General features: G+C 41.3%; 2 protein-coding genes and 1 non-coding gene across 3 annotated transcripts; 1 reads left to right on the top strand and 2 right to left on the bottom strand.

The window, feature by feature from the left end:
* Positions 1-230: 230 nt before the first annotated feature.
* Positions 231-2774, bottom strand: rps20 (ribosomal protein S20). The gene is made up of 5 exons (XM_037693987.1): positions 2731-2774; positions 2087-2285; positions 836-935; positions 580-653; positions 231-462 (listed from the first exon to the last, which is right to left on the bottom strand). Exons 1-5 carry the CDS (start codon positions 2772-2774, stop codon positions 280-282), a joined length of 600 nt encoding a protein of 199 aa, XP_037549915.1. The 3' UTR covers positions 231-279.
* Positions 726-793, bottom strand: LOC119426924. The gene has a single exon (XR_005187640.1). It is a non-coding gene; the product is annotated as a small nucleolar RNA U54 (small nucleolar RNA).
* A 107-nt stretch (positions 2775-2881) lies between the features above and the next one.
* Positions 2882-16526, top strand: LOC119426292 (ankyrin repeat and SAM domain-containing protein 6). Its single transcript, XM_037693848.1, has 18 exons — positions 2882-3445; positions 3938-4156; positions 4229-4430; positions 5867-6017; positions 6139-6183; positions 6277-6481; positions 7258-7364; positions 7521-7672; positions 10496-10751; positions 10868-10917; positions 12346-12525; positions 12603-12750; positions 12826-13034; positions 14066-14258; positions 14449-14516; positions 14621-14737; positions 16311-16398; positions 16477-16526. Exons 1-18 carry the CDS (start codon positions 3114-3116, stop codon positions 16524-16526), a joined length of 2772 nt encoding a protein of 923 aa, XP_037549776.1. The 5' UTR covers positions 2882-3113.
* Positions 16527-17036: the final 510 nt, after the last annotated feature.

Here is a 17036-nt window from a genome sequence, read left to right as displayed (position 1 = left end):
ATTTTGAAAACGCTTTCACTTCTGATTGCAGGTGATTTTTCCTCTCATCTTATTCAACAATGCATCTTGGGAGGAAAAACAATAAATGGACAAAATTCAAGCGTTTCTTTAAAAAGGCTTTTGTCAAAACACCGGCTTATATATTTTATATAAGGTGGAATGCTCGTATTCAGAGCCACGGTTTGCTCCATCCACCATCTTTGTTTCCACTTAAAACACAAGACACCAGATTTAGTTTCCTTTCTCAGTTCTTTATTGAAAACCTGCTCTGCGGCTCATTTATGCGTCTGCGATGGTGACTTCGACCTCCACGCCCGGCTCGATGCTGATGGAGGTGATCTGCTTGACGATCTCAGACGGGCTGTGGAGATCGATGAGGCGCTTGTGGATCCTCATCTGGAAGCGATCCCAGGTCTTGGACCCTTCACCGCAGGGAGTCTTCCTGGTGGTGATGCGCAGAGTCTAAAACGGAAACGACAGATTCCAATAATTTAGTGCATCGTTTTAGGATTTAAATGTGGCAGAGTTTTACTTATAATCAGCGTTAACACAGTTAATGTGGTCCATTATCTCCAGTACCTTGGTCGGCATGCGGACGGGTCCCTTCACCTTCAGGCTCTTCTCCTTAGCGCCGCGGATCAGGTCTGCACAGACTGTTGAAAAAACCCAAAAAGGACATAAATACACAAAACCAAAAAGCCAATCTTTTATAACTCTGTTCCAAGTTCTGGCTCAGAATAGCGTATACAATCACCACGGTTCATTTCTGTCAAGTTCTTTTCCTCACTGCTCAGACTGTTTTACTGTTCACACAAAATGAACGGCGCTCGCTCACCTTTCTCCAGAGATTTGACGTTACGGCTGGTGAGGGTGATGCGGATGCGATGAATGGCGACCTCGGACTCAACGGGTGCCTTACCGGTGTCTTTGAAAGCCTGCAAGGGAAAAAAAACAAACAAAGCTTGTTGCGTTTAAACACTTAAATGCCCTTTAATGGCATAAACCTGTACATGCTTATAGTGACACGTTCAATGAAGGCAGGCCTTTATTTCCTTTTCACCTCTTTGCTTTTATGAATAACAAGATGTGTTACGCTGCATTTTGATGCTTCATTTCCAACTGATGTGCAAAATAATTCTCTGCAGTTTGAGTGTGCTGGAAATAAGTTACTTTTCTGGTGAAGTTGCAGCTTAAAATACAGGCTACAGTTTTGCCCACATAGAATTTTTTTATAAAAACTATCGGCACAGTTTCAAGAAAACACCAACAATACAGCAACTACAGCAGGCCTGTGTTTTGGTACTGTAAACCTGCCAGAAACGAGTCATAAAGTCATATTTAGCCAGTTCTTGTACTGAAATGACAGGAACACGTGTACATTGTGCACCAATAACAATATCTACTACTTTTAATTTAAAAAGCAGAGTGCAAACTGGCAGCCCAATCTATTCGTATCATTGGAGCCTAATTGCTGCAAAAACTCAATAAATATGCAAAACATTAAATATGAAAACTGCTAAAATGTATTCTGGTTTACTGAAATACAAACATTAGGTAAGGAGCCACTGACAGGATGAAAGACCCATGTGGCTGCAGAAACATGGGGACAATGATTGTTATGGAATAAATTGAATAAGAATGGAATAATAATCTAAGATTGCTTTAAAAAAATTACAAACCGCTGTAACAAAAACTATTTAAAAAATATTGTTGGTTCAGTTTAAGACTTTACAAGTGAACGTCGGACAGTGAACGCATCTCACACGCGGAGCAAAATGTATAACCAGGTGTTTACTTTGACCTTTTTAAAACTAAAACGAAGCACTATTTAAAAAAAGATTTCGGACGAATTGTTAAGCGTACTATAAGGAAAACATCGAAAACAAAGCTATACTATCAAAACAGGTTTATCATAAAAACGCTGCGATTCTTGTTAAACTTGTGTTTTGTGAACTGTATCCGGCGGGAACCCGAAAGCTAGTGCTAGCAATATGCTACTAGATTAAAAATTTAAAGTTAAAATAAACTATAGGGTTATCTGATCATAACCAGAAGTTAGCGGTTGATTTCCTAAAACAGCACGTACCATTTTGAAAACTCCTGACCGACTTATTCGGGAGAAACTCAAGCGAACAGCGGTGAGCCAGGAAGGAACTCCACGAACGTGGTTAGCTCTTCGTGAAAAAGGACGAGTCGAGGCCTGTTTCCGAGATATGTACTCTACATCCGGGGCTCTGCTTCTTCTTCTTCTGTGGTGGTAGGTGGTGTAGTTTCTACTTCGGCCACTAGAGGACACCAGAGATTAATGCACACTCGGAATATTTTCAACAGAGAAAATAAAGATTTTTGTGGTCCCTGAACAATCAATTAATAAAGTAACAAAAATAAAAATCTATTTCAGAATAATAAAAATAACAAAAACAGACAGCTAAGACGTTTGTATCAATACAGGATTTCAACAATTCTTTTGTTTAAAATAAATTTAGAATACTGTACTTAGATATTCTTTTTTATTTATATTACATTTATGACTGTTTTGGGGCCGAACATAGGTCTAATATTCAAAATATGTTAATTATATCATACGTATTTGCTGTTTGTCAACAATGTCTGAACAACTACACTTTTTATTTCTTGGAACGATTGGTTATCTTTTAACTTAAGATATGATCTAGAAATCATATTGAAATCTTAAAACTTGTCATAGTTTCGCGTCAAAATGCAACGAACCCAGGCTTTACGTGGAGTGGAACGATTGCGCATGCGTATTTCATGTCGCGTTTAGACAAACTACGCTTTTATTTTGTAAAACCATGCGGAAGTGCTTGGTTGTGTTGAATGACGCTTGACGAAAGTAACGGAACCGGGCAGAACCGCAGGGCTGGTCGTCAGAAAAGCTGTTTTGTTAAGAAAGATATGACTGGTGTAAAGATTGAAAATGTTTTTCTTTACTGTTTGGGAAAGATAATCACAAGTCTTATTGAGAAAAGTTAAGTTTATTTCACTGCGCGTCATGATTTCCAAACGGAAGCCAAAAAGTGACAGAAGAAGAAGAAAAGTTTCTCGGCGAAGATAAAAAATGGAGGCGGAATAAAAACACACCAGATGAAGAAATGAGTTTCTGTGTCCCCGTTAACTCGCGGCTACTGTTCCGGGCCTGCGATGAGGGCGACTACGACACGGTCCGGGGCGTCCTGGAGCCGGGGGGCCAGAGGGAGTCGGGTCGGCAGAGCAGGCTGAGGTCGGAGGCGGGCTCGGAGTGCCTGGCCCCGGACCTCACTCCGTCCCTGGTGCCGGTGGACTGCACGGACGAGGAGGGGAACACCGCCCTGCAGTTCGCCTCGGCGGGGGGCCACGAGAACCTGGTCCGGTTCTTGCTGCGGAAGGGAGCGTCGGTGGACAGCCGGAACAACTACGGCTGGAGCCCGCTGATGCAGGCAGCCAGGTGGGGCAGGACCTCCGGTGGAGGCTTGTGGATAAACACCAGAACTTTTCTATTTGTGCTGGTTCTGTTGGACAAAAAACCCGGTGTAAAGGTTCTGATCCGGTTCCCGTTTTGTTTTATTTGCCTTCCAAGGAGCTAAAGTGTTTTTTTCACCATCCAGACTTTCTGAATCTCGGTTTCAGGACATTGGGAAGTATGGGCGCAGGCGGTGCTGGAGCACCCCCAAACACAGAGGACCCCTCACGCCCATCACACCCAGACTTTACCCAATCTGTCAAATCAACTGATTTATACGCGTTTTGGTGTTTTAAATGGTTGATTAGTTGTGGTGGCCATCTTGAATTTACATAATTCCTAAATTATTGCGTTCAGTTTCATTAAAATCTAGTGGTTCACAAGATATTTTGCTAACAGACTGTGGCAGAACTGGTTTAAAATAGGGTCCATTTGTTTTGTGTAAATATGTTAATGCTAGGTACTCTCTTGATCCAGGTTTGGTCACCTGACTGTTGCCCATCTCCTCCTGGAGAATGGGGCGGAGATAAACGGGCAGAACCGATTAGGGGCGAGCGTCCTGACCATGGCGGCCCGTGGGGGTCACGTCCACGTGGCCAAGCTGCTCCTGGAGAGCGGGGCCTTCGTCGATGACTACGACCATCTGACTGTCACAGCGGAGTCGGTATCCAGTGGCAACAACAACAACAGCTGCAGGTTGTTTCATCGTCATGGCGACTGGCTCTTCTCTGAAGCCCGAGACGCTGATCCTCCTTTCTGTCCCCACAGTGCAGCTGGGTTTGGACCGGCTGAGTGCAGTCCAGGAGGAGAAGGAGGCAGAGACTTCATGGACATCACGGCTCTGATGGTGGCGTCTCAGCATGGGCACGAGGCCACCGTCCACCTGCTGCTGGAGTGGGGCTCTGACGCCAACTTCACCCACAGAACCACTGGCTGGGGTCCTCTGATGGCGGCCACCCTCAGTGGGAAGGTGGGGCCACAATGCACGCCAGGCTGTACAGATAAATCTGACATATCACAGAAAACCATAAAAATATTGAACTTTTCAACAAATATCACCCCAAAAGTGTCCTCCTTCAAAAACATTTCCTTCTTTGAAATGAGCTTCAACGAACTTGCTCTTATCTTCTTATGCTACTTTTGGCTTTTAGCTAGCCTTCTGCTACCTTTAGCTTTCAGCTAGCCTTTTGCTACTTGTAGTTATCCTTTAGTTATTTTTGGCTTTTACCTAGCCTTTTTCACTTTTAGCCATTAGCTAGTCTTTTGCTGTTTGTTACTTCTAGCTAGATTTTTGTACATTTTAGCTAGCCTTTTGCTACTTTTAGCTTGCCTCTTACTTCTTTAGTTTTAGCTAGCCATTTACTACTTTTTAGCTATCGTTTAGTTACTTTTGGCTTTTACCTAGCCTTTTTCCACTGTTAGCCATTAGCTAGTCTTGTGCTTTTTGTTGCTTTTAGGTACATTTTTGTTCATTTTTAGCTAGCCTTCTGCTACATTTAGCTTTCAGCTAGCCTTTTGCTACTTTTACCTAGCCTCTAGTTACTTTTGGCTTTTGCCTAGCCTTTTTCACGTTTAGTCATTAGCTAGTCTTTTGCTTTTTGTTGCTTTTAGCTAGATTTTTGTAAATTTTAGCAAGCCTTTTGCTACTTTTATTTAGCCTCTTGCTTCTTTTGTTTTAGTTAACTATTTGCTACTTTTAGCTATCCTTTAATTACTTTTGACTTTTACCTAGTCTTTTTCATTGTTTGCCATTAGCTTGCCTTTTGCTACTTTTTATTTTTGCTACCCTTTTGTTGCTTTTGCTTTTAGCTACTTTTTCCTAGCATCTTGCTACTTTTAGCTTCTAGCATGCCATTTGCTACTTTTGTTTTCTGGCGAGTCTTTAGCTACATTTAGTTTCAATCTAGCCATCTATTATTCTTATCTTTTCATTAGACTTTGTATTATATTTGACAGTTTTTTCTTGCTTTTAGCTAGTCTTTTGCTACTTTAATATTTAACTAGACTTATGTTATTTTTACATTTTCTTAGCTTTTTGCTACTTTTATTTTCAGCTTGCTTTGAGCAGCTTTTATCTTTAAGCAAACTTTTTGTTCGTTTTATTCTTTACCTAGCCTTTTGAATCTTTAGCTTTTAGCTGGTCTCTTGTTACTTTGGCTTAAAGCTATTTTTTTTTGTACTTTTGGCTTCTAGTCAACTGTTACATAACTTTCAACAAGACTTTAGGCATTTTTAGCTTTTAGCCACCCTTTGCTTCTGTTAGCTTTTAGCCAGTGTTTTGTTTCATTTAGCTTTAACAACTCAGTTTCAGCTTCTTTGGTTCATGTCAGCACCATTCAGCGCTCACACTGTATTTCCACAGAAAAATGTGATTGGTTTCCTTGTAGCTGAAGTCGTGTTTTGCAGGAGGCTGTAGCTCGGCAGCTGGTGGACCGGGGAGCCGACCCGGACCGGGTCAACGTTTTGTCCAAGACAGCCTTCGAATTGTCCCTGCAGTTAAAACAGAGAGACATCAAGGGGTTCCTGGACTCCATAACCACCGTCAGACCTCAGACCGGTAGTGCATACTGACATTTAGCCATTTTAATGTCGAGGAAAGTCACTTAGCTGTGGCAGCCATCTTGAATTAACACCCTGTCCTGCGTTCTTTAGAGTATTTATCTCTTGTTTCTCCCCAGACGACGAGAGGAAAAGGCCCGACGTGTTCAGCGCCCTCAGACTTGGTGAGTTTCTCATTAAACCCAGGTGAGTCGTACCTGTGAGGAACAGGGCCCTGCCAGTGTCCACATGTGTCCACGTGTTCCCACGGCACTCAGGAAACTCCCAGTTGGTCAAAGACATCCTGGAGGAGGACCCCGCTCAGGTGAACTCGTCCAATCAGGAGGGAGCGACGCCTCTGATGATGGCGGCGGTGAGCGGGCAGCTGGAGGTGGTGCAGCTGATGGTGGAGACGAACGCTGACGTGGACAAACAGGACGGCGTCCACGGGTGGACGGCTCTGATGCAGGCCACGTACCACGGGTCAGTCAGAGCTGCTGGTTTATTGTTTACATAAATAATACATTAAACTAGAGAAGTTCCTGGAGAAACTTTGAAGGAGCCACTTGGTGCGTGATATTTTTCATCTCGAGTCAACTTGACTCAGGACAATTTGGGGATAGCTTTTAGCTACTACCACACAAAATTAGCTCAGTAGACCTAAAATTGACAGAGGCTTCTGTTTTTGATTAGCATTCAGTGTGATGGCTATCTTAGCTACAACTACACTTAATATGAGCTCAATTTGTTTAAAAATAACAAAGTTATAGGCTAATATCAGCTAGCTCCCGTTTTAGATTAGCATTCAGTGTTTGTTGGGGATCACTCTCACCTAATCAGCTACATTCCTAATATTAGCTCGGTTTGTTTAAAAATAAAGTTATAGCTGTTTCCTAAATTAGCTAATATTAGTTAGCTTCTGTTTTTGGTTAGCGTCCAGTAAGTGTTGGGGATCACTCTCAGCCTTCGGTACCAAGGTTTAGCTCAGTTTGTCTAAAAATAGTTGAGTTATAGCCATTCTTCCTAATTAGCTTTGGTGGCCATCTTGGAGTTTGGATTAGCATTCAGTAAGTGTTGCGGATTCTTCCGAGTTACCGTACCGATACACGAATATGTCTAAAAGTGACCGTTATAACCTTTTTTTTGTATACGCCATGGCAGGAAACTATATACCTGATTAACTTATGAGTTTATTACTGTGAATACGACTCTTTGTTTTCTATCGTTTGTCTTCCTGTCCTCTGCTTGTCGTCTCCCAGTAATAAAGACATTGTGAAGTACCTGTTGAGTCAAGGAGCCGACGTCAACCTTCGAGCTAAGAACGGCTACACAGCCTTTGATCTGGTTATGCTGCTCAGTGACCCAGGTAGCTCTTTCAAGCAGGAAAACACTTAAACTTGAACGTGGTCCTCCTTTTCCAGTTATAACAGTAAAGCTACACGTCCTGTTAGTTTTTTAAAACGTTTATAAAATCGATGTTTCTCTGATTACCGTTTTGTTTCCTGCTTGTTGTTTTTGTCAGACACAGAGCTGGTTCGTCTGTTAGCGTCGGTGTGCATGCAGGTAGACAAAGATAAGCCCAAACACCGGGGCAGAGCTTTCATTACGCGCTCTAAAAGCAGACAGTCTCTCAACAACGTCCCGGTTCCGCCCGATGACAGGGGAGGCCTGAAGGTAACAAAGCTCCTGTTAAAGTATTCATCTTTTGTCATCCTGTTTGTTTTTATGTACGTTTTATAGCATTAACTGCATCAGCTCACTTTCAGCTAATTAAACTATTCGGCTCATACAGGAGACTTTGTCATTTTTATATATATTTTTTTTAATATTTGATTTTATTTTGTAAGTTTTTTTTTGTTGTTGAATGAAATGAGAATTTACATTTTTTGGCTAATTTTAGCTTTTAGCTTGGGTTGAGCTGAGTTGCTTTTAGCTATTACTGTGTTCATTTTTTTTTTTCTTTTAGCTACTGTTGTACTAAGGTTAACTTTTAGGTACAGTTCTGCTAATTTTATATTTAGCAACAGTTTAAAAAGTTTAGGTTCTAGCTACTATTTTGCTGGTTTTAGCTTTAAACTACCATTTTGATGGATTTTGCTTTTAGCTGTGGTTTTGTACATTTTAGCTTTCTTTTACAGTTTTGATCATTTAAAAGTTAGGCTACTGTTGTGCTAATATTGACATTTAGTTAAGTTTAGATAGTAGCTACTATTGTGCTAAGTTTAACTTTTAGCTCTTGCTGTACTTACTGTATTTTATATTAATTGCTGTTGTGTTTTTTTTAGCTTATGCTAATTGTAACTTTTATCTACCGTTGTACTAAGTGTAGTTTTTAGTGACTGTTGTGCTCATTCTAGGTTTCAGCTACTGTTTTGTTGGTTTAGGCTTTAAACTATTGTTTTGATGGGTTTAGCCTTTAGCTATGGTTTTTGGCCTAGCTTTATATTTGAGCTTTTATTTCCAATTTTTATCACACGAGATATAAGCTTCTGTTTTGCTATAATTAGATTTTAGTTAGGTCTAAATTCTGTTAAGTTTAACTTTTAGGTGTTAATATGCTAAGTTTAGCTTTCAGCAATCATTTAGATTTTTTTTTTTACATTTTAGCTACTGTTGTGCTAATACTGTATTTGCTTTTAGTCAGAGTCAGAGTCAGAGTCAGAGTTTCTTTATTGTCATTCGCACCTCATGTGGTACATGTGGTGGAGCGAAATTATGTACGCAGGGTCCCAGTTACATCCAACAATAAAATGTATAAGAAAAACAGTAATAACATCTAAGATATGAACTAAGAAAAACATCAACTAAATATACACTAAGCACTCATAACATAAAACATTGAACATCACCACAAACATGAACATGAGTCTGTGAGCAGATGTGCACGCATGAACACATCAACATTGAAACAGATCAGCAGCAACATGAAACAGATCAGCAGCAACATGATATGGTTTTTCACAGTGATTATTCTAGTTAGAGATTCATGAGTCTAACAGCCTCAGGGTAGAAGCTGTTCCTCAGTCTAGTGGTTCTACACTTAATGCTCCTTAACCTCCTTCCTGAGGGGAGTGGGGCAAAAAGTGTGTGTGCTGGGTGGGTGGGGTCCTTCATGATGCAGGTGGCCCTCTTCCTGCATCTGGAGGTGTAGATGTCTGTGATGGTGGGGAGACTGATTCCGACAGATTTCTGTGCAGCCTTCACCACTCTCTGCAAAGCTTTTCTTTCTGCAGCTGTGCAGCCTCCATGCCACACATTGATGCTCGAGCACAGGATGCTCTCCACTGCACACCTGTAGAAGGAGGTGAGGACTGAGCTTCCCAGACCAGCTCGCCTCAGCCGTCTGAGGAAGTAGAGTCTCTGATGAGCTTTCTTGATCAGGCTGGTGGTGTTGTTGCTCCAGCTGAGGTTGTCATTCATGTGTACACCCAAGTACTTGTAGCTGGAGACCACTTCCACCGCAGATCCTCTTATGTTCAGGGGGGTGTAGGTGTTTTTGTTCCTTCTGAAGTCCACAATCATCTCCTTTGTCTTCTTCACATTGATGTGAAGGTTATTCTCTCTGCACCAGCTCTCCAGGTGTTCCACCTCCTGCCTGTAGCTGGACTCATCATTGTTTGTGATGCATCCCACCACCGCTGTATCATCTGCAAACTTTACAATGTGACAGCCTGGATGGGTAGCTGCACAATCATATGTGAGCAGAGTAAACAGGAGGGGGCTCAACACACATCCCTGAGGAGAGCCAGTGCTGATGGTTATGGTGGAGGAGGAGAGGTTGTGGATCCTCACTAACTGTGGTCTGTTTGTTAAAAAGTCTAGTACCCAGTTGCAGATGGAGGGGCTTAGTCCTAGTGTGGATAGTTTGTCCATCAGGGTTTGGGGGATCATGGTGTTGAAGGCGGATGTGAAGTCCACAAAGAGCATACGGACGTAAGAGTTTTTCTGCTCCAGGTGGTTGAGTGCAGTGTGGACCACAGAGGAGATTGCATCCTCTGTTGATCGGTTCTCACGGTATGCGTACTGATGAGGGTCCTCGTTGATGTTGATGGTTGTTTTGATGTGAGTCATGACCAGTTTTTCGAAGCATTTAGCGACTATCGGGGTGAGGGCCACTGGCCACTGGCCACTGGCCACTGGCCACTTTTAGCTACTGTTCTGCAAGTTTATGGTCAGATGTAGCTCCACTAATTGTAGCACTTCGTTTTTGCTGGTTTCAGATTTAAACGACTATTTAGATGACTAGCAACTTACTGTTGTGCTAATTTTAGATTTTAGCTACTATTGTGCTAGTTCAAATTTAGCTGTTATTAGCCGTTTCTTTTAATTTTGATAACTTCGTTTGAGCTTTTACAACAAACATCAGCAGTCATTCAGCACTCAGTCTTCCTGCTGCATTTTGCAGCAAAAGATAATTTCTTTAGCTACTTTCTGGTGTTGGTGTTCTTTACATCCTCGTGGTAAAACTGGTGACCCAGTTCTTGTTGGATCTTTCAGTCCTGGTGGAGCAGGATGTCAAATCGCTTCCGGCGGCTGAAGCTGACTCACACCCTGCGGCACAGCCTTTCAACCAATCGGCTCGCTCAGTTTCCCGACGATGCTGAAACTCCTCTGGACGTCACGATGAGGGCGGATTCCAAGGCTGCGGCTAACAAGGCGGTGGCTGCTGTGGCTAACGAGGCAGCGACACCGACTTCTGCCCCGGGAGTGAACGATACGAGCACCGTTTGGGCGGTCAAGACTAAAGATACCGGTGAGCAGTTCGTGTTGACATCCAGCTGAGAAAAACGGGGAATAGAACACTTGTTTTGTGTACGAAGCTGCGCGCAGATGAGGCGATGGGTAAAAAAAAACATTTTCCTTCAACAGGTCAATGCAGAACGTCTTCAGAGAAGGACGACGTTTTCATAACAACCATGGTAAGAGAGTTTGGATCAAAAGAGCAGCTAAAAAGTAGTAAAAGGTTAGCTAGAGCTAAAAGTAGCAAAAGGCTGTCTAAACATTTCAAGAGGCTAGTTAAAAGTAGCAAAATGCTAGTTAAAGCTAAATCTAGCAAAAGGATTTCTGAAAGTTTCAAAGGGCTAGTTAAAAATAGCAAAAATGCTAGTTAAAGATAAAAGTAGCAAAAGGCTTTTGAAAAGTTTCAAAAGGCTAGTTAAAGCTAAATCTAGCAAAAGGCTATTGAAAAGTTTCAAAAGGCTAGTTAAAAGTAGCACAAGGCTAGTTAAAGCTATAAGTAGCAAAAGGCTATCTAAAAGTCAAAAGGCTAGTTAAAATTAGCAAAAGGCTAGTTAAAGCTAAAAGTAGCAAAAGGCTATCTAAACATCAAAAGGCTAGTTGATGCTAAATCTAGCAAAAGGCTATTAAAAATTTTCAAAAGGCTAGCTAAACATAGCAAAAGGCTAGCTAAAGCTAAAAAAAAGCAAAAGGCTATCTAAAAGTTTAAAAGGGCTAGTTAAAAGTAGCAAAATGCTATTTAAAGCTAAAGTAGCAAAAGGCCGGCAAATGCAAGTTAAAAGTACAGAAGGTTAGCTGAAAGCTTCAAGTACAAAAAGGCTCGATACCTGTTACAAGTAGCAAAAGACTTACTAGCTACAGGTATTGAAAGGTTAGCTAATAAAAGCAAAAGCCTGGGTAAAAGCTGGAAGTAGCAAATGCTTATCTAAGTCAAAAGTAGAAAAAGTAGCTAAAAGCAATTTCAAGCTAAAAATAGCAACAGGATAGCTAAAAGTGGAAATAATCCAGCAAAATGTTTGAAAGCTGGCCAGAAACTAAAAGTAGAAAAGGCTGACGAAAAGTTAAAAGTATCAAAAGACTAGCTAAAATAAGCCTGGACAAAGCTAGAGGTAGCAAAAGGCCAGCTAAATGCTGCACAAAGCTTACTAGAAACTAAAAGTAGCAGAAGAGTAGCTAAAGTATCAAAAGCTTAGCTAGAAATAAAATGTAGGTAAAAGTAGCTATATACTAAAAGTAGCAAAAGTATTGTAAAATGTTGCGAAAGTTTGGCAGTAAATGAAAAGTAGCTAAAGGGTAGCTAAAGGTTACTATAAGCTAAAATTAGCAACAGGCTAACTGAAAGTAGCAAAAGTCTAGCTAAAAGTATTGAAACGCTAGCTATACGTAGCAAAATTGTCCTTTTTCTTTCAAAATTAAATTGTAAAAATATTAAAGTTACAAAAAACAATAGCCGTAGCATCCATCTGAATGAGCTGAACATTTTGAACAGCTAAAGCCTGCAGTAGTTAGGTTGTAAAATAAAAACAATCTTTATAAAAACAGGGAAACATCAGCTGACTCAGAATGTGTTTGTTATCACTGATGCTCATCTCATGGGTTTACTTCTAAAGCTACGAAGCGGCGCGCCGCTCACCCGGCTTCCTAAAGACGAGCTGAAAGCGGTGATCCCTCCCTTCTTACCTCCGTGGAACTCGGACCGCTCACTTTTCCCCCGAGAGGGGAAGAGCGAGCCGCCCCGCCTGCCCATGCCGCCTCAGAGGAAGCTCAACAGCAGCAGGAACTCGGACATCGTGAGTGTCTGTGAGGAAATGTTACGTGTGTTTTATTTTCTCCTCGTTGTTTTAAATTCTACTGTCCTTCATTGAAGACGTCCATCACTCGTGTGGTCAACCGGTCCATTAAGTTCCCCAGCATCTCCAAAGGACCCTCCTCATCCTCACCCTCCAACTCTGGTCACTACCACTCCCCCCACTCCTCCGGTGGCTCAAACGGAGTCGCCGGGCTCAACCGCTCAGGTCCGCACGAAGACTCGAAAGCAAAAAGATATTTTTAAAAATTGCACGAAGTAACGCGACCGTTTCGTCCACCAGGGGGCAGCGCAGACAGCGTTCTGTCCCAGATAGCGGCTCAACGTAAAAGAGCAGCGGGCCTGATGGAGGTGAAGGCTCTACCTGCAGACAAACAGCAGAACCCGGCTCCACTGCCAGCTCCGGGACTCGGTCCGCAGCCTCCTGACATCAGCCTGCCGGACATCCCGCCCCACCCCAGCCTGGTGTCCTCCGAGGTCCACCCAAGAAGGGTTCGTTTCTTGTTTCCTCTAAAAAAACTGAGTCAGCGTTCGGCTGTTTTCCTGTTTGTAGGGTTGTTGGACTTCAGTGTATTTTAGCTATTCAGGTATCAAAACATTCAGCTCGTGTAGGACATTGCAGCTTTGACTTTCGGTACTGGTTATTTTTATACTTGACAGATTTATATTTATTTACATTATTTCCTGATAAAAATGCATTGAACACTTTTCAGATCCTTAAAAAAACTAAAACTGCATTTTAACAATTTATTCAGTATGCCTCCTACAAGTTCTGTTAAGCTAATTTTAGCTTTTAGCTACTGTTCTGATGACTTTAGCTTTCAGCTGCACTTTAGGCCTTACTGGTTATAGATTTTAGCTACAATTCTGCTGGTTTTAGCTTTTACATACAGTTTTACAAAATATAGCTTTAAGTTACTGTTGTGTTGGTTTTAGCATTTAGCCATTGACTGGCTAGTTTTATCTTTATTTACTGTCCTGCTGATTTTAGCTTTTTGCTATGTTTGTCCCTTTAGGCTACCATTCTGCTTTTAGCTGCTGTGTTACCAAGTTTAGTGTTCGCTACTGTTTTATAATTTTTTTATTTTAGCTGCTGTCCTGCTGATGTAGCTTTAAGAAACTGTTTTGCTTAATTTAGCTTTTAACCACAGATCTAGTCATTTTAGCTTTTAGCTACAGTCATCTTGTTTTAGCTACTCTGCTCACATTAGTTTAACAGTTTTTTTCTAATTCTAACTTTGAGTGACAGTTCTCGTCATTTTAGCTTGTAGCTACTCCCTGCTAATTTTAGCCTTTAGCTACGGTTCTCATAACTTTAGCTTTTAGCTACTGTTCTGCTAGTTTTGGCTTTTAGATACTGTTCTGTAGGTTCTACTTTTAGCTTCTGATAATTGTAGATTTTAGCTTAGCAGTTATTAGCTTTTGTTCAGATTTCAGCAGTCGTCCATCTTGCCAGCAGTTAGCAGAAGACGCTAACTGTTTCCACCTAAAGCTGCTCTGTCCTCGTGTGTCCACCTCTGTAGATGATGGCGCTGAAGAAGAGATCTCAGTCTGGGACTTCCTCCACCTCCAAGAGCACGTCACCCACTCTGACCCCGTCTCCATCCCCGACACCAAAGATCCCCCCTGGACCGGGGGACTCTGTGTCCTCGGCCTCTTCCCAGCCACGCTCCAGGAGCAGCGGGGGCTCCAGCAGCGGGACCATCACAGATGAAGGTCAGTCCAGTCGTCTACTGTCAGAGCTGAAGGTTTGGGATGATACAGCTCTCTGCTGCTATGAATTTTAGCCTGAGTTAAAACCATTGTTTCTGTTTCGTAAAGGCTGTGGCGGCCATCTTGAATTATGTCCAAGAGTTTCATTAAAACCTGTTCTTCATGTCTTCTCACCGTTGGTTTTCTTTTTCAGATGAGCTGTCCAGTATTTTGAAAAAACTCTCCCTTGAGAAATATCAGCCAATATTTGAGGAACAGGAGGTATCCTGTCTTTTAAAAGGACAAAAATCTATTTCTCGTTTATTCTTTTTGCTTGAAGGTGTTTTTACCGTAAGTCTTGTTTTGTGCCTGTTTCTCCTCTTCAGGTGGACATGGAAGCCTTCCTGACGCTAACGGACGGAGACCTGAAGGAGCTGGGGATTAAAACCGACGGGCCCAGACAACAGATCTTGGCGGCCATATCAGAGCTCAATGCTGGGAAGGTACATTTGGGTTAACTCTTTATGATTTCCTGGGGTGTCCTTTAAACTTATTTGTGCTTAACTTGTTGTTGATCCATTTGCTGACTGTAGGGAGACCGGCCGGTGACTCAAAATTGTGATAAAATACATGCAGTTGTGTTTTGTGTGGCCATATTGAATGGATCTATGGATGTCTAATTTTGTAAGAAGACTTCTCAGATTCTTCTCTTGCATTCGCATGAGACCAAAATTAAGCCTTTTGGCTTTTAAGAACAAGACCAATGGTTCATCGTCTCATCCTGTCACAGCGAAGCACGGTGGTGACAGCAGCATGGTGTGTGGATATTTCCCGGCAGCTCGACAACATAAGTTTAAAAAGGCTAGTTAAAAGTAGCTAAATGCTAGTTAAAGCTAAAAGTAGCAAAAGACGATCTAAAAGTTTCCAAAGGCTAGTTAAAACTAGCTAAATGCAAGTTAAAGCTAAAAGTACCAAAAGGCATTTGAAAAGTTTCCAAAGGCTAGTTCAAAGTAGCTAAATGCTAGTTAAAGCTAAAAGTACCAAAAGGCATTTGAAAAGTTTCCAAAGGCTAGTTAAAAGTAGCTAAATGCTAGCTAAAGCTAAAAGTAGCAAAAGACGATCTAAAAGTTTCCAAAGGTTAGTTAAAAGTAGCTAAATGCTAGTTAAAGCTAAAAGTACCAAAAGGCATTTGAAAAGTTTCCAAAGGCTAGTTCAAAGTAGCTAAATACTAGCTAAAGCTAAAAGTGTCAAAAGGTTATCAATACATTTCCAAAGGCTAGTTCAAAGTAGCTAAATACTAGCTAAAGCTAAAAGTGTCAAAAGGTTATCAATACATTTCCAAAGGCTAGTTAAAAGTAGCTGAATGGTAGCTAAAGCTAAAAGTAGCAAAAGGCTATTGATAAGTTTTGAAAGGCTAGTTAAAAGTAGCTAAATGCTAGTTAAAGCTAAAAGTAGCAAAAGGCTATTGAAAAGTTTCCAAAGGATAGTTAAAAGTAGCTAAATACTAGTTAAAGCTAAAAGTGGCAAAAGGCTATCGATACGTTTCCAAAGGCTAGTTAAAAGTAGCAAAAGGCTAGTTAAAGCTAAAAGTAGCAAAATTCCAGCAAATGCTGGTTAAAAGTATAGAAGGTTAGCTGAAAGCTTTAAAGTACCAAAAGGATAGATACCTGCAAAAATAGCAAAAGAAAGACCAACTAGCTAAATGTATTGAAAGGTCAGCTAAAAGCAGCAAAAGGCTGGGTAAAAAGCTGGAAGTAGCACACACTTAGGTAAAAGTCAAAAGTAGAAAAAAATTAGCTAAAAATAACTATTAAGCTAAAAGTAGCTTCAGGCTAGCTAAAAGTAACAAAGGTTTAGCAGAAAATAAAAATAGCTAAAGGTTACTATAAGCTAAAAGGATTTAGCAAAAGTCTAGCTAAAAGTATAGAAGATATCAGTGTGGGGAAATTTCCCAGCAGCTTTACAACGTATTAGTTACTTTAGGGCATTGACAAATACAAACTCGCCCCAAAAAGTTGTGTTAGATTCCAGATTTTAAGGTAGCAAATCAGAGTGACATCAGTTGGTTGTCACCAGGGTCGGGAACGGCAGATCCTTCAAGAGACCATCCACAACTTCCAGTCCTCCTTTGGCAGCAGCGCCAGCAACCCAAGACAACCTCAGTGTAAGAGCAAAACTCAAAATCTGCTCTCCACTGAGGGAAAAAGCCATCCTCATGTTTCTCTTCACCTTTCTTCATCAGCTCCAACAACGTGGACAAGACATCAGGTCCGTTCGTCCAATAGAAGGTAGCTCAACAGGAAGTACACGACCAAAGGTACGGATGTTCGAGGTACACTTTAATCAGGAGGCTCCTGAACGCCAGGGTCCAGATGAGAAGTATTAGTAGAAGAGGACCTTTCTAGGATCCTTTGGGACCAAACTGTTCTTGACCCTGTGGCGTCCAAAACTGAACCTTCACTGATTTACAGAAGACACCACAGAGCTGCTGATGGATTTAGTTTAGTTTCTTTTCTGTGAAAATGTGAGATCAAACAAACATTTTATAAAAGTGTCAAGTTAAGACAAATTAAATCATGTTATGTGTATAAAATGAGATTTGTTGGTCAGCCATAACATTATGTTTTTTTTAAATCAACAACGAATCGTTACGTCTAACTTTAGCCAAATCTTCCTGCCTTTTCACCACCTTTTACATCCTGGACAGAATGTTTACATCAGCGGTCATAATGTTATGGCTGATCAATGTAAAAATAAACCAAATATTAACCTGCAAGACTGTGACTAAGATTTAAAGGGAAG

This window comes from Nematolebias whitei, chromosome 20, assembly GCF_014905685.2.
Source record: "Nematolebias whitei isolate Nwh7 chromosome 20, NemWhi1, whole genome shotgun sequence".
Taxonomy (NCBI): domain Eukaryota; kingdom Metazoa; phylum Chordata; class Actinopteri; order Cyprinodontiformes; family Rivulidae; genus Nematolebias; species Nematolebias whitei.
The sequence above is the reverse complement of the archived record's forward strand: the minus strand, read 5'-3'. Positions and strand labels throughout refer to the sequence as shown.

Excerpts from the sequence above, each read along its gene's own strand:
- rps20 (XM_037693987.1), bottom strand. The coding sequence starts at position 2,774 with ATGAAATACGCATGCGCAATCGTTCCACTCCACGTAAAGCCTGG. Across the intron at positions 936-2,086 it reads GGTCAGGAGTTTTCAAAATG|GCTTTCAAAGACACCGGTAA; the intron begins GTACGTGCTGTT and ends TTTCCCTTGCAG. Across the intron at positions 654-835 it reads CGTCAAATCTCTGGAGAAAG|TCTGTGCAGACCTGATCCGC; the intron begins GTGAGCGAGCGC and ends TTTTTTCAACAG.
- LOC119426292 (XM_037693848.1), top strand. The coding sequence starts at position 3,114 with ATGAGTTTCTGTGTCCCCGTTAACTCGCGGCTACTGTTCCGGGCCTGC. Across the intron at positions 4,431-5,866 it reads CGGCCACCCTCAGTGGGAAG|GAGGCTGTAGCTCGGCAGCT; the intron begins GTGGGGCCACAA and ends CGTGTTTTGCAG. Across the intron at positions 6,482-7,257 it reads ATGCAGGCCACGTACCACGG|TAATAAAGACATTGTGAAGT; the intron begins GTCAGTCAGAGC and ends GTCGTCTCCCAG.